Source organism: Stegodyphus dumicola, chromosome 5 (genome assembly GCF_044657685.1).
Source record: "Stegodyphus dumicola isolate Sdum_Otavi_A_Nest chromosome 5, ASM4465768v1".
Lineage (NCBI taxonomy): Eukaryota > Metazoa > Arthropoda > Arachnida > Araneae > Eresidae > Stegodyphus > Stegodyphus dumicola.
This window is the reverse complement of record NC_140772.1, coordinates 85,892,762-85,919,783: the sequence shown is the minus strand read 5'-3', so window position 1 is coordinate 85,919,783 and position 27,022 is coordinate 85,892,762. Positions and strand designations below refer to the sequence as shown.

Genomic DNA, 27,022 nt, shown 5'->3' with positions numbered 1-27,022 from the left:
ACTCGACGCAACCTTAGGAGGAAAAATACCGCAAATTCAAACACAAGGTTTCATCTTTTCCAACGCAGCTAATTTTCTAAATATATTTTACTAATATCCGCAGCGGGACAGCGAATTCATTTCATTCACCCAAAACTCAAATGTTTTAACGCAATAGTATCGCAAAGGAAAACGTCGACTCAAAATCAAAATATTAAAAATCTATAGAATATCATCCGCTGTTGCCATTCCAGAACTGCCAAGTTTTTCTTCTTCCTGCAGCTGTTGCCAGACTTATCCGCGCTGTATGATGAGAGGTGCAACATCCTCCCACCCTGATTTTCTCAAAATCAGACACTGCACAATGTTTTCTAACATTACGAATAAAACAAAACAGTACTATGTATTAGTTTAGAAAACACATAAAAGAAGCTCGGTTAACATACAGTATATATGACAGATCATACTAAAATGAGATCAATAAAGAATAAACTTCTAATTAAAGTCATTGCTAAAGAAAAGAGGATATAAGTCCAAAACATCTATATTGTACATTATTTCTATGAGTATGTCCTTGGTTTTAAGAGTCTACCGTATCTAGATCTGTTTTCAGTTGCCAGAGTTAGCACAGGATCACTGGTAGTTGAAACTTGTAGTGGATACAGTTTTTTGATTGGTCTTACCAAATATCCACTGCTTGTTTTTACCCGTACCACTCTGGTAGCCCCATCTCTACTACTGAATATTTTTACAATTTTGCCCATTGGCCACATTACACGTTTTTTATTGTCTAGTTCTATGAGGACTACGTCCCCCACCTTTAGGTTTTGACATGAAGCGCTTGCCTTCTGCGCCAGATATTCCTTGCGGAAGCGACTTCTCAGTTCTTGTCTCAACGTATTGCAGTAATTTACACGCACATGCAGTTTCTGGGAATCGATGTAATCCAGATCTGGTACCCCCCTTGTTTTATGTCTTGAAAAAACAGGGAAGGTGTCAGAGGTACAAGCTCTTCCGAATCATCATAGATGTACGTTAGAGGACGGTTGTTTAATGTGGATTCAACATCACACACGACGGTCAGTAACTCCTCGAAATTCACCGACGATCTCCCTAGAATTCGCACGAGAAGAGTCTTGGTGAAACGAACTTAGCGCTCCCCCCCACCACGCAGCCGTAGGGGGGTGAATTTCCATTTTATTGGAAAACACTCGTTTTCTGTGATTTTTCTCCAATCTAGGCATCTCAGAGCATTGTCTGCTCCGGTAAAATTGGTTCCGTTATCTGAATACATTGTCGCAGGACGGCTTCGTCTGGCAAGAAACCGTCTCAGAGCCTGTAAAAACGTTTCGGTACTCAGAGAGGTGACAGGCTCCAGATGAATTGCTCGGTATACGGCGCAGGTGAACAAGACGATTCAAGCTTTACTATTTGGTCTCAGAAGTAAAGGTCCACAAAGATCGACTCCAGTTGTTTCAAAGACTGCCGAATCTCTTATTCTGTCAAGGGGTAACTGGATCGGAGAGGTAGATAAAGCCTTAGCAGTAAATCTCCTACATACTACACATCGACTTACGCAAGATCTTATATTACGTTTCGACGAAATGATCCAGTATCGCTCTCTTAACTTAGCAGCTAATATCTGCACTCCCGCATGACAGTTCTTTTCACGATACTCTCTTATGAGGCATTCAGTTAAGTAATGCTTGGACGGAAGCAACAGGGGATAAAGGAAGCAGAATTCATCATCACGTTCAATGATTTTAGTTTTAACTCTGAGGACTCCGTCGTTGTCTCTCACTACCAATAATCCATGGACGGAATCTTTCTCTTGAAAGTGCTTCCTTTGCTCTAAACTCCACAAAAATGTTTCGGCATTAGTTTTTTCTTCTACTGTTAAGGTATCCGAAGAATACGAGGGCTTCTTTAGGAGTTTATTAGTAAAGCGTAGAACCCAGCAGAATACTCGAACTATTTTAGAAAAACTCGAAAAACGTTTGTACCACTCAGAATCTTTTAATTTTATACTCAAATTGACAATCCCTCCCTTCTTAATTTCTGCTGCAACAGAATTTTCGTCTGGAGCAAACTCAAAGTCTGGCCATTCTTTCGGAGAGCTTTTCAGAAATTCGGGGCCCTCCCACCAATTGCATTCCCGCAAATGTTCAGGCGTACAGCCACGAGATGCCACATCTGCCGGATTCATTTTCCCAGGGATATGTCTCCAACATTCCTGCTTCGAGAGTTTCCGAATCTCCTTTACTCTATTATTCACAAATACTCCCCAGTTTTCCTCTCGTTGTATCCAGCTAAGAGCCACAGTAGCGTCTGTCCAGTAATATATCGGGACATCGACTAAGCACAGGGTTTCAACAGTATACCTTTCCAAGCGTGCACCTATAACACAGGCTAGCAACTCCAAACGCGGAATAGTTATTTTCTTTAAGGGCGATACCCGTGATTTTGCTGTGACGAATTTCACGAAAACTTTGTCTTCTTTCTTACTTCGTAAGTAAATGACAGTTGCATAAGCAGCTTGACTGGCATCGCAAAAGACGTGTAGAATCCATGAATCCTTAATTCCATGACCCATGCGACGAGGTAATTTAAGGCTGGAAAGACTAGGCAACCTTTCGTACCATCCCTCAAATCTTGTTTGAAGTTCATCCGGTAATGGCTTATCCCAGGTCGATTTTGTTGCCCAAGCCTCTTGAAGAATTAATTTCGCAGGTAATATGACGGGCACAAAGAAACCTAGCGGGTCAAAAACAGCATGGATTAGAGACAATAGTCTCCTTTTTGATAAGTCTCTTTTAACGATTTCTCTTTGGACGGATATTGTAAGGCTGTCATCTCGTCGGTCCCACTGCAAGCCTAGAACTGCGGAGACTAGATCACTATCTTCGGCTGCTAGCTCTTGATCACCATATTGATTAAAAGTCCACATTTGAAGATCCATTTTGGCTTCTGCCATAATAGTAATCGACTGGCTCATAAAAACCTTTAGCTCTTCGTTATCATCGACTGACGTCACACAATTGTCAACATAAAATGATTTGGCAAGTTTTTTCGCAACAGCTTTGCATTCAGGTGAAACGTGGGACAAATGAAATGAAATCACAGTTGCCAATAAATAGGGACTACTAGTTAACCCAAAAACAACCCTCTTGTGATGAAACTCTTCAATTCTATTATTTACCCACCACAAAAACTTTATTTTGATTCTCACGCTCTACCTCAATCTGTAAAAAGGCCCGCTTAATATCGGATGTTACACCAATTGCCTTTTTCCTAAACCGCATTAGAATGGCTGAGATTTCTTCTACCAGGTTTGTACCTTTTATCAAGCAATCATTTAGCGAAAGCGAACCAACGACTTTGCTCGACGCATCGAATACAGGCCTAATCTTGGTAGTGAGGCTACCTAATTTTATTACTGGATGGTGTGGTAAATAATGCCCTCCGTCATTCTTTACTGATTTTGGGACAATTTCTATGACATCTTCCGCTAGACATTCGTTAAATACTGTACTATACTCATCAAATTTATTTAATTTTCTCAATTTTCTCGTAGTAGCAAAGAGCCTCTTTTCTGCAATATGCCAGTTAGAGGGAATATCAGGAGGGAATTTTAGAGCCTAAGGTAAACTCACGCAATATCTACCATCTCCGGTTCTGCGAAGGCCCCTAAGAAACTGCTCTTTCGCTGCTTGATATTCTGCGACCCTGGAAATGCTTTGCGCATCATCTGCAATGCCGATAATTTCTAACTTCCACATAAGGTTCCATGTCTTGAATAAGAAGATTAGTTACTAACAGAGATGGGGTACCCACAAAACTTTGGATAATCGTTTCTTTCGATTCCCCGCACAGCGTCCATCCCAGTTTAGTATTTATGGCTGTCAAACCACCCTCAAGCTGAATTACTTCACCAGTAAGTATTTGCCCATAAATATCTCTCACTATGAGGATTTCTATTTCCGGGTGACCCTCACCGACATCTGAAATCCAAATTCCGTGTCTTTTTAATTCCTTCAATAACGGTCCATTAGGTATGCGTGGTATGCCTCCACAAATGGTATTTTGATCCAGAAAACTAAATTGGAACACTTTGTTTTTCCCAACCGGGTTTAGACCTATAGAATATCTCTTGTGAATTTTGGACTCAGTCCTTGTTCCGCCAAATAACGCGTGAGTTAAAGTTTCAGAGGAAGTGCTTTTCATATTTAAAGTTTCAGCTGTGGATTGTAAAACGTAAGATCGTTGGGATCCACAATCCAAGAGACACCTGACCACTTTCTTTACAGTGCCTACAACTATTTCAACCATTAACGTCATAAGAGTGACTTCATTCATACATAAGGGAGAGGACATTGTACTTTGTATCATTACTGACTCGTTTCGGTTTTCCTTATTGTCAGCATTGTTTTCTGATACCTCCGGGCATAAAATTATAGGGTGAGATCGCCTACACAAATAGCATTGAATAAACTGTGGACACTTCTTCGCAAAATGCCCTGGTTTAAGACAGCGGAGGCAGCATTTTAATTCTCTTAATTTGTCTAATCTTTCCTTTAAGCTCATCGATCGAGCTGTAAAACATTCTTTGCTTTCGTGAGATTTTCCGAAAAAAACACATTTTTGTTCTTTGGCAGCAACTAGACTTGCTGCGCTAGCGATTGGTTTTTTGGTCTTAACCTTCTAAATTCGAAATATCTTTCGAATGTTCATTTAAAAATAATTTTGTAATTGCCCGAAGTAGAAGAAATTTCAAATCCATACCTAGCTAGTTTAACTCTCTGCTCTCCTTCGACCTCTTTACGCAAAAATTCCAGATTTGTGAGACGTGATCCTTCTTTACTGAACAAAACGCTTCTCTGCCATACTCGAAGCATCTCATCAGACAGATAAGACTCGACCATATAACCAGGAAACATTAGTATCCAGGGCTAAGCCTAAAGACTCTAGAGATCTTAGATGGGATTCGATTTTGTCAAACAGTGACACTAGCGGCAACCGATCCTTCCCTTGTGAGCGTACATTTTGGATAATTAATTTTAACAATTCCCTCACATATATCTCAGTTAAAATTCCCTTGTTTCCAAAATGCTCCTCAAACGCAGAAATGGCTTTCGGGTAATTTTCAGCCATTAAAGGATAACTATCTATCAACTCACTAGCCCGAGTTCCGGGTAACATTGATTGAGCTAAATAATGGAATTTGTCAACGTCATTAAGCTCCTTATCCTCATGGATCTTTTTAAATTGACCCCAAAATGTAAGGTAGCTTAATAATTGTCCATCGAATTTTTTAATTTGAATTTTCAGCAACTTGTACCGTTTTTCATTAGAAGCATTTATGCTACTATCCGTGTTAGAACTCGTATTGACACTACGGTCAACCGCATTATCTATATTCTCTTTCACCCGACGATTAAGGGTGATAAACTCATCTGAATATTCTTCGCAGCCTATGACCTCTGTTTCTAGATCATCTTCAGCGGCTTTTCCCTTAATAATTGAATCTAGTATTTCTGAATCGCAAGAACTCAACTCAGCAATTATCATCTGCAACTTCAAAATTTTGTCTTTCAATACATCTCTATCCGCTTGAACATTTTTACAAAGTTCGGTTTTTAGCAGGACTTAGAAGAGAAGGGCTAGCTCATAAAGCTTTTTCCACTGAAGCAGAAAGTGAGAAGTGATGACGTAGTCATGATGACACGGAGCGCGGAGATGCAATTCACAGCTTAGAAATTAGCGTTTTTGAACCAGCGTTTGAAATGAGCTGTGTGTGAAAGATAGCTATAATTTGGAAAAGCATTTTACGCTGAACCATTAAAAAATTAATAATACTTACTCAATTTAAAAATAATAGATAAAATGTGTTACTCTTTTAACATAAAGTTCCGTGGTATTTTTATTATTATTATTATTATTATTATTTGCACGTTTATTTATAATCATTTCTTTATCTTGCATGCTAACTGAGAGAATTTTTATACTGCGTCTAAGATAACTATAATAGCAGCTATTTAAATTTACTCAAAACCAACTATACATTGACATAGTTTTAAACATATATGACATAAATGGCAAAATTTCTGCTAATCTACGTTTAATGTTTTGCCTAATTGTAAATTTTACATTAGCATATTTCTCTTACGATTCAATATAATAATAGATATTTTTAAAATAATTTTGTAATTTATACTTACATCTAAATTACAATTAAATAAATGTAATATTGCTACCTTACTTTTGACAAAATAGCTTTACTCACAGTACCTAAAACAGTTATTAAATTTTTCAAAAGTGTGAGTAAAGGAGGCAGGTCATTTTATGCCAATTACTTTGATGTTTTATACTATTATTTTTTTTTTTATCTAGAATGCTGATCTAGCACAAAATCGAATCAATAATTAGTTACAAAGGATCCAATAAGAATAACTTTAGCAAGTACTTAACAAAATTAGTTTGTTAACAAAATTAGTTTGTTAAGTACTTGTTATTCTTGTTGGTACTATTTTGGTACTATTCGTAATACCGAAGATATCGATTAACTCATAGAAGATGCTTTTTGATTTCCTGTGAGGTTGAGTATACCTTTTGCGGTAGTTCTTGAAAATAATGTTTTCCCTGGAGCGACTTTTTGGTCTCTCGTTTCCCTTGATCTTTCTCTATTTTTCAATAGTTTAATACAATTTTCTCAGGATATTATTTTGCTCTTCAAATTATCAATGCATTCTTGTTTATCCTTAGGGTATTTAGGCATTTTAATTATTCGGTTTTAGTTTGTGACACAATTTGATTTCTTACGAATCTCTTTTTAAAACTTCTTTAATAATATCAAAATTTAAAACAGTTCCATCTTCTGAAACAAATCCTTTATCTAAAACGTGGTTTCTCGGTAATTTGAGGCAGAGCGCGAAATGAGACCTTTTGATAAAAACAAACTGCACATTTTGATAAGAACCGAGAACTTGGACCAGTTTAGCAGAGTTTTCAATCTATATACATTTCGTCGAAACTGAGAACGCAGTTTATTTTTTCTACAGAATTCAAATATTCGCCTCCTTCCCTTTTTAGAGTAAGAACATCATTTTGAATTCTTGGACTACACTAAAATTTACCATTTTTTTAATTTGCTAATACTAGGTAAAGGAATTCCATTTTTTTTTCTTTCCAAAAATCATAGCTTTAAGATGACAAATCTCTAATGACAATGCAATGTGAAATATCTTCACTAGTCCACCTGATTTTTTTTCTTCTTTTTCAGCAATGCATTAATCTGCGTCTTTATAAAAATAGGCTTTAGAAGTTTTTACAAATTCTCCGATTTGGGCTTATAATCCCCCGAAAGTTTTCGCTATTTGAGATTTTAATTTATGATACCAATTTCTTTCTAGATGTCATCCACCTTCTTTGCCGCTGAAAAAACATTCTAAAATTTTTCTTTTCTCTATTTTTCAATAGTTTAATACAATTTTCTCAGGATATTATTTTGCTCTTCAAATTATCAATGCATTCTTGTTTATCCTTAGGGTATTTAGGCATTTTAATTTGTGAGTTTTGTTTCAAAATCATTAACATTTGATTTATTATTGTCATCATCAATTTCGATTTTTTATTATCATCATAATTTACTTTCGACACAGCATTCCATTTCAACAGTTTCTTTTTGTGGCTATCTAAATAAACGATTTTTCATTATTATCTTCATAAACACTGCATAGATAATGTTCGCTGCAGATTTTTCCTTTCTTCACATTAATAGAATCTTGTCTTTGACATTTGTGCGTCCATTCTTTCGTGAAAAGCTAATTCTCATTTGGGTCCTTTAGTCCCTTGAAATAAAATATCTCATCATTTCGTACTTCTGTAAGTGCTACGGCACGTTATTACAGCGCAAAAAGCTATATTACATAAACGATACTTTACAACATAGAATTTAAAATAAAAACTGACTAAAATTATATATATATAAATTATTTTAAATATTTACATTATTAGAAAACAAATATATATGATTAAAATTAATTTGGGATATGTAACCTCTAGGAAATCGTCTCGCAGCTGAATGAAACTACAGTTTTAAACGCGGGAAATCAGAACAGGTGGCATCACAGTGACGTCAGATTACTGCCGGTTAAGTTCCCTCATTAGGCTCGCGTCGGCGAGGAGTCGAACAAAGGAATGAACTACCCCTTTCTATTTATCCCTGGGTTTTTAGAATCTTAGCCGTCCTAGTAAAGGCACTGCGTGCCGATGCACGCCTTTTCTTCAACATATCAACATCCATTTTTATCTTTAAATGCAGACCCACTTAAAACTCAAAATCTGTAATGTTATCATCAATCCGACAAATCCTCAAAAACGTCTTTACTCAGCTATTCCAAAAATATAACTCAATATAATAAAAATGAATAACAATATGTCATACCATTCATAATACAGCAAAACAAAATTGTTTTGAATATCACCGCAAAAGATTTAACTCATAACCTTTTTTCCGTTTACACTGCAGACGATTTAGCGCATAGCATTTCAATTGAAAATTGAAACTTATTCGAATACAAATACGAAATTCAACATTGCAGACGATAAAACGCATTACGTTTCCAAATAACACTTAAATTAATATTTACTTCTACAACATTATAATATAGCAAACACAATACTTTCTCAGCAATATTAATATAATAATCCCAACATATTCGAATCAGGATCGCAATCCTGGCTGGCTCGCCATTTTGTTATGTCGTGGAGCAAAAACAATTTTTCTTTATACCTGACTGCCTCTGGCTCCGACATAGCAATGTTAATACTCTACATCTAAAATTTTAAAACACCATTCCAGAATTCTAAATGTTTATTTAATAGAATTCTAATCATATATTTGCAAGTTATACACTATAAACACAATAAACAAAATTTGAACTTATCTGCACCAGCGTGAATAAGCCTGGCATAATATTCTGAACTCGACGCAACCTTAGAAGGAAAAATACCGCAAGTTCAAACACAAGGTTTCATCCTTTCCAACGCAGCTAATTTTCTAAATATATTTTACTAATATCCGCAGCGGGACAGCGAATTCATTTCATTCACCCAAAACTCAAATGTTTTAACGCAATAGTATCACAAAGGAAAACGTCGACTCAAAATCAAAATATTAAAAATCTATAGAATATCATCCGCTGTTGCCATTCCAGAACTGCCAAGTTTTTCTTCCTGCAGCTGTTGCCAGACTTATTCTCGCTGTATGATGAGAGGTACAACAATTGGCATATTTTTCTTCGGATTCAATGTAATAACACGTATTTGTTTAAATAATTTTGTAACTTAGGCTTACATTAATATTACATTTAAATAAATACATGTAAGATTGTTATCTTAATTTAGACAAAACAACTTTACTCACAGTACCTAAAAAAAAAAAAAAAAAAATATTTAATTTTTCAAAAGTGGGGGTTAAGGAGGTAGGTCTTCTTATGCGAATTACTGTAATGTTATACTATTATATTTTATCTAGAATGCTAAGCTAGCACAAAATTGAATCAACACAAGATACAATAAAATTAACTTTAACAATAACTTAACAAAATTAGTTCTCATTTGAAATATGCTTAACAAAATTAGTTCTCATTTGAATTACGCTATTAACTTCTAAAATGTCATCTAGAAATATTTCAAATCAAAACATATTATATATGCTTACTTGTACAGTTGTAGATATTGTTCCCAATGATGGGTCTTTGTTTCGCACACGGTAGGCAATATAACCTGCAACATACATATGTTAATGCTTCTTTTTTCGGCGGTCGAAAATTGTGTGGCGGAATTCAATTCTAATTTCCAATCCAGAGGAGAAGGTTCCTCTATGAAATCCAAATCCAAATCATCAATAGTATTTAATGGAAAAGCATCTTCCTCCTCAGTTTTCAAAGCCCTTTCAAGTATTTTTGATGTTAAATATAAATCAATATTTCTGCTTTCTTTAGTCATGCACACTTTTGAAGATAAATTTGGCAGCTTATTGGCGAGTATTAATTGCTTTAAGCGGCATATAACTTCACTAGCTGATGGATGGTCATTAAACCTACCAAGCCCTCGAATCTGACTAAAGAGACTTTCAAGTGCATCCTGAGTTAATCTAGAGGTTAAAATATATTTAGCATCATACGATGATTTCAAATCCTGGTGTAGGCCAAAAGGAGAAATTTATTGAAATTATTATTCCTTTTTGGAAAGGCAGTATGTTGGATTTTCCCTTAACTCTTAATCCACCAATGACTTTCTTCATTAATTCCAAAACTTGAATTTGTTTTTCATGATGTTCATTTAATCCAAATGCTGCTTTAAGTATTTTATCTGAAGGAGGGTATGTCTTGGTACTATTCATAACATCAAAAAAATTGTCGATTAACTCAAGTCAAATCAAAGAAATCAGTAATTTTTGATTTCCTGTGAAGTGGAGTATACCTTTTGCGGTAGTTCTTGAAAATAATGTTTTCGCTGGAGCGACTTTTTGTCTCTCGTTTCCCTTGACCATTAAATAATTTGGTTTTAGTTTGTGACACAATATAATTTCTCCTGAATCTCTATTTAAAACCTCTTTAATAATATCAACATTTAAAACAGTTCCATCTTCTAAAACAAATCCTTTATCTAAAAAGTGGTTTCTCAGTAATTTAAGGCAGTGCGCTAAATCTGCAAAAAAACCATATTTTTTTCGTTTGCAATACTGGATTTGGAAACAGAACTATTAATCGAAATCTGTAACTCTTTCCACAAAGTACTAGATCCTCCTAAATCAGACATTATTGCTTTCACTTCTACTCCAGATGATTGAATATGTCTTATGAGTGAAAAAAGAAGTTCTTTCTTCATTGGAATGTTAAAATCAAAAAATATTGGTTGTTTCCACTGCGAAATGAGACCTATGATTAAAAAAAAAAAACTGCACTTTTTGAAAAGGACCGAGAATTTGGTCCAGTTTAGAGTCATAGCAGAGTTTAGAATCTATATGCATTTCGTCGAAATTGAGAACGCATATTTTTTTCTATAGAATTCAAATATTCGCATCTCTCCTTTATTACAGCAAAAATATCACTCTGAATTCCTGGACTACATGAAAATCTAGCTCACCATCTCCTTAATGTGCTAGTGCTAGGTAAAGGAATTTCCATTTTTTCTTTCCAAAAATCATTGCTTTTAGATGACAGAGCTCTTATGAGAATGCAACGTGAAATATCTTCACTAGTCCACCTGATTATTTCCTTCTTTTCTAGCAATGCGAAATCTGCGTCTTTGTAAAAATATGCTTTAGACGTTTTTCCAAATTCTCCGATCTGTGCTGTTTTTTCCTAAATTTCGCTGTTTGGGATTTTAATTTCTGCATTTCCGATACAAATTGCTTTCTAGATGTCGTTCACCTTCTTTGTCGCTGAACAAACATTCTAAAATTTTTCTTTTCTCTATTTTTCAATATTTTATTACAATTTTCTTAGGATATTATTTTGTTCTTCAAATTATCAATAAATTCTTGTTTATCTTTACACTTAGGGCATTCAGGGACATTGTCACTTAGGGCATTGTCACTTGTGAGTTATATTTCAAAATCATTCACATTTGATTTATTATTGTCAGCTTCAATTTCTTTCTCGCCCTAAAAATAAATTTCCTTTGGGCTTAATTCGTGTAGTCTTTCAAAAGCACTCCGCATTAGTTTTCTTTCCAAATGCCTCGATTTCTTGGTGTTATTTCGTTTACTGCACACGACAAACTTACTTTCGGCACAGTATTGCATTTCAACAGTTTTTTTTTTTTTTTTTGGCAATCCAAGCAAGAGATTTCTCTTGCCATCTTCATAATCACTACACAGAAAATGTTCGCTGCAAATTCTTACGTTTTTCACATTAATAGAAGCCTGAATTTAACATTTATGTATCCATTATTTTGTCAAAAGCAAATTGTCCTTTGGGAAAGCATGAAATATAATATCTCTTCCTTTCGTATTTCGTATTTCCATAAGTGTTACGGCACGTTGCTACAGCACAAGAAGCCATATTACATAAAGGATACTTTAAATATAGAATTTAAAAGGATAACTGACTACAACTATATATATATACAAAAATTATTTTAAATATTTGCATTATTAGAAAACAAATATGTATGATTAAAATTAATTTGGGATATGCGACCTCCAGAAAATCGTCTCGCAACTGAATGAAACTACAGTTTTAAACGCGCGAAATCAAAGCAGGTGCAACACAGACATGTCAGATTACTTCCAGTTAACCCCCTCCATGAGGCTCGCGTCGGCGAGGAGTCGAACAAAGGAATGACCTAGTCCTTCTATTTATCTCTGAGGTCTCCCTAGGCCTCCAGGACATGCTCAATTAATACATACAGCGGAGCACAAATTCAATTCTTCACTGGCCATGGTACCTCCCCACATTATCTTAAGAGATTCGGAAAACGAGCATCAGAATTGTGTGAATGTCTTGCGGTAGGTGATGCAGATCACTTCCCCTTCAACTGCCCACAAACCGATAAACTGAATTTAAAAATGCCAAGCAGTGAATACTGGCTGCAATGGGTGGAGAATACCTGCAGCAACAAGCAGGAAAAAACTAAAATAGAGGAGGTAATCAGGCTATGCTCAGCAAAGTACTAAGAAATTCTCCCCCTCCCTTGAGAATTGTATCTTCGCAGCATAGTTTTAATAGCAATTCAAAATACTACAACAACTGAAAATCAACACTAGAAAAATAGGTCACCCCGTAGAATATTAACAGGACTGTAAGAGCAAAACTATTGTAATGTAAGCATATTACTATCCAGTTTGTATGTACTTGATAAAAATAATATTGTAAAGCAGTTTAAATGATATTGAAAATCCAGTCAGTGTGTAAATGAATTATAAGTTTACTTTGATTATCCCAGTAAAAGTATTGTAAATATGAATTCAGATAATGTTTAAATGTACACTTAACTGTCATGATTTTATGTAACTATCACATATAACTTGTACAAGACAATGTTTGTAATCAACGTATCTATGCTAATACGCAGGCCTTGTATGCCCATGTAATATTTTTATTTATATTTTTACACGGAGGAAATATCCCCTTCTGCCAGGATGACTATTACCACTGTAAGACTCTTACAACAAAGTCAGGTCAGTGGTTATCTCAGGCGGCGCTCAGGTCTCCGCTAGACTAAACAAGGGATTTTGAAAGTCCTTGAACCACATTTCTTGGCTGTTTCCTTCCACCACTACATAACCCTTTTCTGTCCGTTCACTATATCCTCTCCTCTTCGTCAAAAGAGGGATATTTGGAGATTTTGCCTCCAAACTTTTCACTCCCTCAGTCCGCTACTAATGACCGTTGCTGTCCGTCCACTCAGTCCTCTCTTTTCGTCAAACACAGGTATTTATTCACTGTTGGGTTTCCGTCGCCATGTTCAAGAATGGCAACGAGTTCAGTCCAAGACCACTCTCCCACGGTAAAGGAAATTTCTCTTTATCATAAAAGGCAAATTGCCCCCATTTAGCGAAGTTTCCGTAGTCAATATATGAGAACGACACATTCTACAGCTTCAAAAAAGAAAAACATTTAAAATCATTCTTTCTAATTTTCCCTTACTTCTAGAATGTTCTCTCATGTTCTTTTGTTTCCTTTCGTAGAATCGTACCGTAAAAATTAAATAATGAAATTTGCGGTCTTATATACTCCAAGCGATTAATATAATTATTATTAGCTTTACAAATTTATATAAATAGTTAGAAACCAGTTCTCCCAATTAAAAAAATTAAATAACTAAGAAATCATAAATTACCCTTATAATTAACCGTCACTAAAATGGCATAACATAAAAAAGCAAACTTAATGTATATTTTAATAATTCTAACCATTTTGAGAGTGATCAGATACAGGTCAAAGAAGACGTAAGTATTCCTTGCACAGGGCATTTTACTTCAGGAGTTTAAAAAAAAAAAAAAAAAAAATCTGTAGATCTCCCCCTTTTACTGAAAAAAAAAAAAAGTATCCCCTGAAAACATTTGCATCAAACTATGAGTTTTTTGCCTCATTTTAAGTTTTACACTGGCATATTTTCTTCCAGTGAAGCCCTTCGATTAAAGATTAAGGGAATAGCATCGGTCAAATAATTTCCAGAAATGTTACGAACAATTTATAAATGAATTTCTGCATTAAACACAATGCGAACAATTCATGAAGAAACCTTTGTATTTCTTTAATTAAAATGCTGTGAAAGTACCTATTTTTAATGCGTCTAATCACATTTATATTCAATAAGCTAAATTCCACTGCTGTTTCGAAGGACATTTTTTCGCAATGGACCTGCTGTTGAATTTTCTAAGAACAGAATCTCTAAGCGCTGAGCTGCTTACCTCTTTTATTGTCATTCCTTATGCTGTTGAATCTCTAAGAACAGAGCTGCTTACCTCTTTTAGGTAAGCAGCTCTTGTGATGCTATCTTGGTTAAAGAAGACTTTTACTCCTCAGCTAAACGTTTCTCCTTGTTATTGTATTAGAGATACATGCCAAAAATGCTTTCTTTAGATTGGAAGTTATAATTCTTATATTTAGATTTTATTCTGAAAAAATTAAAAAATACTCTAAATTTCAAAATTTTAAATCAAAGCACTTTAGTTTAGATTTTTATTTATGTATGTATTTACTTTTAGGTTATTTTCAGAAAATTGCAAAGCAGTGACGCTGCAGACGACATGGAATCTTTGCAATATGCGCATAAATTACTTTTATAAAGGATCTTGAATTCTTTGTAGTCTGTTAATGATAAAGCTACATCCGTTATTTCTAGAACACATTATATGTATTAATAGGAATAGTACTTTACAAAGCGATCTTACTTCAGAAAAGGAAATTCAGTATTAGATTGACATAACCTAAATTAGTCAATTAACTTTTATTTTGCTTGGAAATATAGTTAATTAACATTGCTCTAATTGTTTTACACATTTCATTGCGATCATAAGGTAATGGTAGCACGCAATTTCTTTGAAATTTGCAAGTTCTAGACATAAAATTTCAAAGCAACAGCACTGGACTTTCGAAACTTAATATTTTCATAACACAACCGACGACTGAGATCCTAAACTATCAATTTTTTCAAACATTTTATTGACGTATTTTAAAATATGTGGCCTAAAATATATGGCCTGACTCGATTACAATATATAGTGGCTTACATTTGTTTTCGGTCACTTGTATTTTTGAAATTTATTTGCATAGGAATTTATTTGAATGCATTAAATTGAAACACAGACTCGAAATATTTTTGTAATATAGTATTTTTTCTCTGTTTTAAGCCATGCTTGTTACAAAATAAAAGTTATCGCAATATTCCTTGTAATAGAACAGTTTTTTTTAAACATTATCGTCGGTAACTCGCATAATAGCTCGGGCTTTTGTTATTTTAACATATGAAATTTCTTGTCATAATGTTTTATTTTAAATTAAAATACATCACGAGAATTACCGTCAGCATTTGAAAATTATTACTTATTTAGTAAAATATATTAAAAGTTTCATATCTGGAATGAACATAGCAAGACACTTAGAAATTTAACTATTCCTCATTTTTAACGTGGTAAACGTATTCGAAATATCTAAAAAAAATTTGAAATAGTATTTATATTTTATATTACACCCAAAAGGGCGTTTTTTTTTAAAGTTTTGTGTGTTATCTTTATTTATTAAATATTATGTTCTTCGCACCTAAACCATAAAATTCAATTCAGCAGCAATATAAAAAAAAAAAAAAAAAAAAAAAAAAAAAAAACGCGCACAAATATTTGTGCCTGAAAATGCAAGCGAAGTTAATGTTAATGGAAATCTTTGAAATCGTTGAGTTTCTTAATCAAAAATTCGTTAAAGTTTTACAAAATATGAAATCGATATTAAAAAAAATCCAAATTCGAGTAGAGGACTATGTTATTCAGAGTTGGATGTCTCTAGGTACCGTTATTTTTTTTCACAATGACGTAGTCCAAAAATGCAAAAATAAGGTTTTTTTTTTTTTTTTTTTTTTTTTGTGTGTGTGTGTGTGTGTGTGGCGGCCTTTCTTTGGCCTTTGCCACTACTAAAGCCAGAAGTGGTAGTCACTTTATTACGGAGGTACCTAATATATGGGCCACCTTTGTCTTTTGTTGAAGGGACAACCATGTCTTCTCCGGGATTCGAACCCGGGCCCTTTGGTATTGCAGTCGATTCCCTAACCACTATACGATTTAGGCGGCAAGCCTAGAAATGTTGTTATTATTTTTAGAATAAAAAGGAAATAACCAAATTAATAAAAAGCAATTAAGAGGCCATTACTAAATTAAATTATAAAGATGATTTACACATTTTTTATCTTATATATATATATATTCGCAACGGAAACCTAAAGGCATGTGTAATAAACTTAATACAAAATACATTCAAATATTGTTAAGGTAACGATACTAAACATGCATCCCTAAATATTCTCTTGTAATTTTACACTGTCGTGAAGGTATTAAAAATCTCACCACGTTCTTCGGACTTAAATCCTATCGAATGTGTATAGAGCAGTGCTGCCCAACCTTTGGCATCTCGCGAACACATTTTGGCCTCTCGCGATCACAATTTGGCCTATCGTGAGCACATTTCCAAAACATAACATTTTTGTTAAACATATTTCCAATCTTATGTGATACATCTGAAATATTAATTTCGGCAAATGGTTTTGAGATGAATAATAATATTGCTGAACTTTATGGAAATCAGAGAAGTGAAGTTCAAAATTTAGTGCATTTAGGTTTTCCGAGTATTTCTCTGTTTCAGTTGCCTTGTGGTTATTAATATGGCTTGATAAATTCTGAAAATGGATGAAATTGTTTTCTTCTATCTGATTTATCCACAAATTTATCTTTATCTGAAAAGTAGTTACAGTCCCAGTCAATTGAAAAAGGGTTTTTTTCTTTTCCCTGGAGATCGTCATTCAGTTTGTTCAGTTTAGCTGTTGTATCCGTGAGAAAATACAGATTGGATAACCAATTAAAACATGACATTTCTTTGAAAGTTGTACTAAAAGCAATTCTTACGGAGGCTTAGTACAAAATAGAATATTCTTACTTGAAAACAAGTAGTTGAATCCAAGCCATAAAAATGCATGAAAAAATGCAATTTTAACTAAAGTATATCCAAAAAAACATTTAATATCCCGTTATTGTAGTGTTTTTATTTAATATAACCTGCTTATTCAAATTATCCGAATACATATGTAAATTCATTTTCAGAACTTTTTGAATTTTGTTTTGGACGAAAACGCTTTGAATATTTTTTTCCAAATAAGCAGTTTTTAAAACCGATGATCAATAGTACACATAAAAAAATAATAATAAAGTTATTTCTTTAGCATTCGGTGACTGATATTTGCATATAAAACTGGAAAACTTAAGTGTCCAAAAAGAAATGTGAGTCATTGAAATAATTTTAAAATGTTGTATTGCAGCAGCATCGTAATAAATTTTGTTTGATTTTTAGTATTATAAACATACAGCATTAATACATAGCTTGCGATTAATAATATGTTTTATTCTATTACAGATCAAAAGTAATCAAAATAACAGAACAAGCTCGAGTTGACCATTGCCACTTGCGAACAAATATTATCTAGCAGCTGAACTACAAACAGGATTTGCTTATTCCTTTTACATCTAAAATAATGAATTGTATATCAGCAAAAGAACCACTCGCAATTTAATAAATCAACAAAGAGAAGATTGGAAAAAGAGGAACATGTAGCTTTTATAACATGCGATAATATAAAACACTTTATAAAAATAGTCTTTATTCTGACGAGGAATACAGTATTTTAAACTTACATAATGTAAGTTCCAAACGAAATCACTCTATTTTACTTTAAATTAATATAAAGCTGTCAGCTGTATTAAAAATACATTAGACAAATAGTTTTATGCTTTCTCTAACTGCTTTTACTTGCTGGAATATGATGCTGTAATTCTGGAAATGTTTTACAATGGAAAAGTATGTTCTCTAAGTTCTGAGTTTTGTAATATTTGAAAATTTGCAGAAATAAATTATTTGCACATAAATTAATGTTTTTAGATAAACTTCAACAATGCAGTTTTGTGTGTAAATTTGTAGACGGTACTGTTCAAATCACGTGTTCGACAAATTTAGAACGATTATTAAACCTTACAAACATAAAGTTTAAAATTATTCCAAATGCTTACGAATGCAGAAAACACGTAGTATCTACACAAAGTTTGAAAAAAATCGAAGCCTAGTATTCTATTAATGCAGCGAGAAACTGAAAGAGGTGACATACTCCTTTGGGAGAATATCAGAGTGCTGCACAATATTATAAAAAATTCCTTCCGTTTGTTAGTTTTTAGTAATTCTAATTATTTCTGACCAAAAGAAAGTGATCTATTGAAAGACAGACGAGAGGAGATGCAACAAACCCAACTTCTTAAGATCTAAAACAGAACGCATTCGATACAAAAGGGACAATATATTAAAATGTCAGAATTTTAAATATGTGTAACGAAGACATTTGTCTGTCATCGATTCAACGAATTAAAAATTAAATTTAAAATGCCGTCTATTCCATAGCAACCTTTCAAGAGTTCATTCACTACATACGAGTAATCATGGTTACACAGAACTAAAAATACATATACGTACACTGCTCGTCAAAAATATAATTTAAAGAAATGTAAACAAATGCAAGTAACAAACGTAAGTAGCGCCCCAGAAAATCTACAACCTCATCTAATTAATTTACACTCTGATATAAATCTTATTCAAAGACCTAAAGATACAGATTAACCTTCTTTCGTACTTTTCTAAAGAATATAATAGATTTTTGCAGCAAGAATAATCTGTTTGTTTAGGAACATATTTTCGCAGATGAAAATTAATAAGACTGGGAAAGACTCAGATTAACCACTGAGGTCTACAGTACGAGTCATTTTTCTCCGAGGATACAAACTTCATCGACATCTAAACTCCACGAGGAAAGATGTAGCAAGAAATAAAGAAATTTTTAATTATTTACATACAAATATTTTATCTGCATGAGTCAAAGAAAAATTTGTTGAATAAAAGAATCAGAATAGCTTGTCATTATTTATTTTGAAGTTTCTTCCATTATTTTGTAGGGTTTATATTTATTTTAACTAACATTTATTTTAAGTTTAAGCTATCTTTCCTGTCAAGCCTTTACTTTCCCCTAGAATTGCCAATGCCAGAGTATGTAAATCGTAGTAGAACGCGCAGAGTATTCAAATTTTAGCAGAAGGTAAATTGAATTTAAATAGAAGGAAAACGAGATTGTAAGTGTGCTTCTTGAATCGCGAGCGTGAAGGTTGTTAGGTAGAAATTTAAGAACCGCGCGTTTCGGCCTGTGTGCCTATTTCGGCAGTTCGTTGAATCTTTCAACTTCTTAAACAGTAAATTTGCTGAATCTCAGCTGTATCTTAGAACTGTATCTTAGTTTGTGAGCGTCAAGTGAACGCAGCTGTATTTCTAAAGTGGAATAAAAAGGGATTTAAACCCTTCTTACGAGTTTGTGTAATTTACAATTCAAAGCAGTCACTACCACTGTTGCTGACAAGTTGGGGCCTCGCAACATTATAATTTATTTTGAAGTTGTAAGGTTTTCGTAATTTGTTAATTTTAATTTAAAAGTTAGTTATTTAGTGATTAATTCAGCATATTAGAATTATCTCATGTAAATGTCTGAAAATTAAAAATTTTACTGTTAATACGTTTGATTTGCAAAGCATAACCAGCAAAAATTTCTTTCAGATACCAACCTTTAGATTTCAGCAAAATATAAATATTTTTTCCCCTTTTGTGTCATTATTATTACTGTACGCTCTGATAAATATTTAGTAAACCAAATTTAAAGTTTAGTTAATTTTAATAGTTAAGACATTTCCATTTGTTAAAACAAATATCGGTCCATCAACTGCTTCGTGCATTCGGCCATGCATTTGAGTTTGAAACCATTTTTCTTAACATCAATTTGATCTCGATTTAAGTACGAGAGAGAGTGGTGCAACACCAGGGTGCCTGTTCGACCACATTTACAGTAGATTGCCCAATGCGCATATACATACCCAAGGCTACAGACCTTTCGCATTGCATGACACTTAAAAGTTTGCTTCTCTTTCCCCTTCCCACTTATACCTTTCCTCTCTGATCAAAAATAATAAATATTTCCTTTATTTACACTTTCGTCGCCGTTAGTTCAAAAGGGCAAAAGCTGCAGGCGCAGATGGTTTTCTATGACCGAACGTTTTTCACCCTAAGCGCGAGTGATTTCTTATTATGTTAGGATTAGACTTATCACGAACTCGGACGCGGGATTTATTCGCTCTTTCGTTTTCCATCAGAAGTACTGAATAAGTAATTAAATAAATATGGAGCAAGAAAAATATTGTGAAGTATCACCAAGTCTGAAAGAATTGTCCACCGTTTCGAAATCAGATATGTTTTGTCGGTATCAAAATAGAGACGTGAGTTTCTTTTCGAATAATAACCATAACTATCCATTTATTGAAAGATCAGCAGATATTTTTTCTAAAGATTATAGAATTTTTCGCAATCCTGACTGGAAATTTCCATCTTATTCATATTACGAACCGTATTACGAAACAGAACTGAGCCGTAATTTGATGCTAGCGAGTATTTCTCAATCGAGCTCTTCCTGTCCACTTGGATTTAAAGCTGGGATTGAAATCCCTATTGATTCGCAGTGCATGGAGTCTTCCTCTGATAATCGCCCAGGTTCAGGTCGGAAACAAAACACGAACAAAGGTAAGATTGCTTTTATGAACATGATTTTATATGGATGCTATTGTATTAATTTGCATAATGTTTCAATACATATGGAAATGCAATCTGCTAACATTGGCATAAAAAAAAGTTTTGTAATCAATTCAAATTCGCCAAATAATCTAATAATTTTATTTTATATTTACTTTTTCATGCTTACGAAATGTCTAAAATAAAATGGAGAGAATGATGTGAAGATCGATTGATAAGCAAACCCCGTTTTCTCGTTTAGAGGATTATAATAAAGCATATGAGTTCTGTCTGCCTCTAGTGGGGATGCCTGCTTGACTTACTTATTAAGCGATTGCGATTATTTAGATCAGTGGTTCTTAACCTTGTTTTGTCCCAGTAGAGAAAATATTAGCACCCCTTTAATCACTGCTAGACGACCATTCCACACGTAAACAAAAGGCTGACCGTACTCCCCTTCCCCAGAAAAAAGGCTGGCCTACTTCCCCCCCAAGAAATTGTGAAATTCCATTGTGCATAAGGAGAAGGATGAATTCGAGGAGGATTTTTTAACATAAAATACCTCATATTTCCTTACACAAGCAGTGGCGTAGTGAGCATAACTGGCGCACTGAGCAAAATACCTTTTTGTCGCTCCCCCCCGAAAAAAAAAACACAGTAATTTAATATATAGAATATACTCGTAATAAGAAAATAATGGAAATAATAATAAAATGCTGAATCTACCATAAAATACTCTAAAATATATTAAGAATAGTTACTACCTAACTACACTTCTACGAAATGCTAACAAGTTTTCGGGATAACGGACTCAGCTTTAAATATGAGGCAGAAAATCTAGTAAAAAAATCCAGATTAGCATTGGATTCAGAAATGCATCTGTGTCGGCCGAAAAATCAGACATAAGATGATTTAGAATTAGTTAAAAAGGTAGTATTTGTTTTACATATTAATATAATTGTTTTAAAAAAAGGTATAATTTTTAAACAATAAAAAGTTACAGATAGGTAACTATAATTATTAATAATAATATAATAATATAATACATGAATACAATTAATTACTACTCGTATATAAGGTATTTCTCGCGCCTTTCTAGCGTGCCTTCGTGGTGTAGTGGTTCTGCACACTGGGCCGGTATTCCAGAGGGCCGTGGTTCGACTCCCGGCGAAGGCGATTGCTCATTTTTCATCTTGCTTGCTTCCAAAAAATACCTAATGTCTGTGCAGTGGCGCCCGAACTAAGAGGGTGTTGAATGAGGATTCTCCACTCCCAGGATTTGGCGATTGGAACCCCTAAAAACCACAGTCGCCCTTTAAAAGGGGGAGTATATAAGGTATTTCTCCCGCCTTCCTAGCATGCCTTCGTGGTGTAGTAGTTCTGCACACTGGGCCGGTATTCCAGAGGTCCGTGGTTTGATTCCCGGCGAAGGCGATTGCTCATTTTTCATCTTGCTTGCTTCCAAAAAAATACCTAATGTCTCTACAACTATATATTCTTGCCTAGGATATGAAGCAAATTTATCAACTACTCCATCCAACTAAGTCGATCATTTTAAATTATTCTCTTTCCACATTTAAAAATGCTAATCACTTGGGCGATCTTGTTTCATCGTTTATAGAGTTTCACTCTCTTTTGGTAGCATAAAATGTAGACTCTTCGTAGAAGACAAAGTAGCGAATACTCGCAATGTCTTTGAAGAATAAATGCTGCAGAATAAAATTTTTATTTAAACTAAATTAAAACAGATACACGCACTTGGTACTCACAGTTCATCACTACTTGTGGCTAACTAGATTAACAGAAAATAACAATGTAAAATGTATATAAAATTAAGATGGCTAACGACTGGCTCCTTAGCTTAAACTAAACGCCTAAATCGACTGCACACAGCAAAGCCGAGCCTAGAAATATCAATATAATCTGTCTAACACCGATTAGAGAGCTAAATTGAAACACGAAGCATAAACTCGGAACTAAGTCCGCTACTCTTACTTTTCGAACTCTTGAAGTGCAGCTTAAATACTGCTTCTGAAACACGCTTAGATAAACATGCTATGTCATTTAAAATGTACATTCGGGCAGGAAACTGAAATCAGAAAGGAAAGGAATGTAAAACTAAAAATAATTGGTTAGAATAAAATATTTTACACGTTGATTGTAAATATGTCAAAATTAATTTTAATGTGCTGAACGAACGTTCAGCATTTGAGAATGAAATAATAAGGAGTATTTGAAGTGCGACTCTTAGGTTTGGAAAAACATTTTCTCCATTCGATATAATAAAGGTAAGATCTGTAATTGAGTTTTACTTTCTTTTCTACTGCGGAGTATCATCTTGCAATCACATACACTGCTCAAAACAATTCGGGGATATTGTGAGTTCGATCTGTAATAACCATAAAATCGACAACTCTTTAACAAAAGAAATAAAGATGATAGGAAGGAAAATTATAACGTTTACAAAGTTAGGAAAACCCAAATTTAGTCTGTGACTTCGAAAACTATGCGTTTTAGATAAGGAGGAAAAGCGACCTGCAGCATTCCTTTTGTAGTATGAAATTAAAAACATTTGATATGCCTTGAATGTTTTGTAGTAGTTGAATCGGTAGCTCGGAAGGCCGTCGGTCGTTTACAAGAGTCAAACGCAATCCATTGTGTAACATGATAATTTAAAATTGCTTAATTTCAAATCTAAGAAAGGTAAATCAGGGTTCGTAGCGGTCCTTATAAGTGCTTATAAGTCCTTATATTTGAAAATAAAATATAAAGGCCCTTATAGGTGCTTACTTTTTCTTTAAAGCCCTTATTTTTTTGTTTTTAGTGCTTATTTTTTGCTTTTAGTGCTTTTTTTTTTTTTTTAATGAACGCGCTATTTTTCCCGGTACCAAAGCCGAAACTAAATAAACAACTTTTCTTCCAAATATGGAATGTCAGATGGTGAATCATACTCCCGGAAATAGCTTTTCCCCTTTCTCTGCATTAACATAACCTTTGGTGTGCACGAAGAGTACAGACAGGTGCCCGTCGTTCTATTGGTCAAAGAAATGCGAAAGTAATAAATAAAGGGAAAGAAATCGAATAGTCAAAATAATTTTGTTTTTTTGGCCAATACATTATACAGTACGAAGATTGGGAGGTTCTCCCCTTTCTCCGCAAAATCTCGAATATTGAAACTGTTACAGTTCGCTGCAAAACAAGCAACGGACTTTTTTTTTTTTGTCACTTTCCAATCTGGATTGAATAGGACTAAAAGTTCTGCGGTCTACCAACCCAAGCGAAGAATGATTCTATTCTGAAAATTTAACGCCGTCTGTTGAAAATTAGAATGAAAAACACCGCAGTTATTTAGTTCTTTATTCTCCCAATACCGGCAGCTGTTGATTCCAATTGCGTAATATCACGTAGGGAAGAATTACGGCGCACGTATTGCGCAATAACGCTTGCAATATTTTGCAGAGATAAATAATTTTGATGTTCTGTCCGAGATTTGTTTATGAACACTTAAAAGAGTTTTACTGTGCTTGCTAAGCAGAATATTTTTCAGTTCCATTGGTTTATTTTTATATTATGCGCATATCGAAATGTCAAAAGCATTTATTTAGCGGAAAAATTTAAAGAGCGGCTGCAATCTACCCCCCCCTCCTCCGCTCCTCTTTTTCAAGTTCCGCTCGACTGTCCGAATATTCGCCAATTTCCAAGTATGCGGGTTAGTTAAGATTTTACTGTTAAAGGATGACTGCATGAAGCAAATTTCTGTCTTCTGATTTCAGAAATGTTCCTCTTTTTTACTTAAATTACTTTGCTTGCAATATCTGTTAAGAGAAAACTGATATACAATAAAAATTTAGAAAATGTTCAGAATTTAGATTAAAATTATTTAAATATCAATATGAGTGGAAAAATAAAATTGTATTTATTATTAGGTTCCTAGTGAATACAATAAATATGCCTTATTATTATTTATTTTCTCTATTTTGAACTGAAATTTCATCATTAAATCTTGTACTATAGTTTAGTTCTGCATAGTTTTTTTTTCCTCTCATTGTAAACTAGTTCTGTAAATTGAACTATTATTTAAAATTAAAAAAAAAAAAAAAAAGTAATTATTTTCTATGGTTGAGGTAATGCTTATTCTCTCTTAATAAATACCGCATTTCTTATATTTTAAATTACAAGTCTAATTTTTAAGGTTATGCAGTTGTGTATAATGTAATTAGACAGGTGCTTATTTTTTTCTTAAAATGTTCTTGAAAAGTGATTATAGGTGCTTATTTTTTTAACTAAAATGTGGCTATGAACCCTGTATGAGCTTTTAGCCGTCTTCATGTACAATGGGTAAAAAAAATATTTGCAATGTCCTATAATTGATCATATTATCTAGCAAAGGAAATGCTTCACAATTTTAGTTGGACATAACGAGCACAGAAGTTAATTAACACATAAATCTAACGAAACTTCCATTTTAATATGCCTTTTACACAAAAATACAACGAAAACATAAATTTGTATAAATTTGTATGTCATACAAGTATTGGAAAACTTCTAACTGCTATGCAGATTTTGTTATGTTGAGGACACGTGCTTAGACTTATAAGATATTTCTCCCGCCTTCTTAGCACGCCTTCGTGGTGTAATTTTCAGCAAACTCGACGCGTATTCGAGAGGTCCGAGGTTCCAGTCTTGGCGAGAGCATTAATCATTTTTCATCTCTCGTGCTTTCAAAAAGTACCTATGTCTGTAGACACTGATAAGAAATCCTGTTAGTATAAAGTCTGCAGCGCTCTTTTAATACGTTATTTTGCTAAGATTGCAGTCTTAGCAAAATCTTTGACTTCGAAGTCGAAGGAAAATTGACTTCAAAGTCGAATGAGTTGAATGTTAAAAACATGATTATTCGGCTCAGAAATGTGAGTTTAACTTATGCTAAAGGAATACAACTGAACATAAGTTTAATTACCGTCAGAAGTGTTGTGGAGAGGTTCAATGAGACAGGATCGACGGAAAATAAGATTAGAAATAGACGACCTCGAATATTTTCTGCAAGGGAAAAACGTGGCATTATCAAAGAGGTTAAGAAAAACCATAAAATAAGTGCACTCCAGGTTAGCCAAAGATGTTGCTAATACTTCCCATAAAACTCTTAAGTGTAGGGACTATAGTAAATGTTTTACATGAAAGAAGCTATTATGGAACTGCAGCTAGAGGAAAAAAAAGTAACAATAATTTCAAAAGCAAGCAGGAGGAAGAGATTAGATTTTTCAAAATCTCATGTTAATTTATCAGACGAGTTTTGGAATACAGTTATTTTCTCCCACGAATCGGAGTTTAAGATTTTCGGGAGTGATGGACAACAATATGTGTGGGACAAGCCAGACACCGAACTGGAAAAACAACTGCGAGACTGTGAAACATGGAGGGAGCGTCGTGGTTTGGGGACTGTATGCCAGCTCAAACGGTGTTGGTAACCTGTGCTTCATTAATGGTATTATGACAGCACGTACGTACATTGACATATTGCACCATAACTTTAAATTCAATGCCCATAATCTTATCTTAGAAATATCATTCGTGTTTCAACAGGACAATGATCCTAAACAAACAGCGAACCTCACCCGGGAGTGGTTACTCTTTAAGGCTCCTCGCTAGTTAAAGACAACGCCTAAATCGTCTGACATAAATCCAATTGAAAATTTATCTTACAAATTGAACCTAGAAGTCAAAAAACATAAAATTTCGTATAAAGATGAAATTAAGCTTATACTTCTGCAAGAATGGCACAAAATTCCCAATAGTATAACCAAGATTTATTTATGGTTTTCTCTATGAAAAACAGATTAAAGCTGTTATAAAAACAAAAGGTATGAATAAGAAGTATTAAATTTTGTTCCCACATTTTTCTGTATGAATCTTCCCAATACATTTTTGACACGCAAATTTACGTTTTAGTTGTATATTTTGTCCAAAAGGCATATTAAAAAGAAAGTTCCATTAGATTTGTGTGTTTACCACCTCCTGTGTTCATTGTGCAAAGCAAAAATTGTCAAACATTTCCTTTGTTAGCTAATATGATCAAATATAGGCAATTACCAATACTTTTATACCCACTGTAGGATCCTCTCCGTACTTTGGGTTTGCTGCTGGAACTTATCTTCAGAGTTTTTGCGTAACATGAATCTCCT

The 27,022-nt window shown here is 33.9% G+C and overlaps 1 protein-coding gene across 2 annotated transcripts in view; it reads left to right on the top strand.

Annotated features, from left to right (window-relative positions):
- The window catches only part of LOC118194606 (cilia- and flagella-associated protein 36), a 152,462-nt gene that overhangs the window by 98,367 nt on the left and 27,073 nt on the right, over positions 1–27,022 (top strand). Inside the window, exon 8 of one of the 2 annotated variants that reach the window (XM_085816850.1) lies at positions 17,610–18,118. The exons of the other annotated variant lie outside the window; for it this stretch is intronic. Within the exon in view, the coding sequence (XP_085672976.1) occupies positions 17,610–17,620 (11 nt within the window). The 3' untranslated portion in view covers positions 17,621–18,118. Of the gene's footprint in view, positions 1–17,609; positions 18,119–27,022 lie in introns of those variants that run through there. 2 annotated transcript variants of the gene reach the window in all.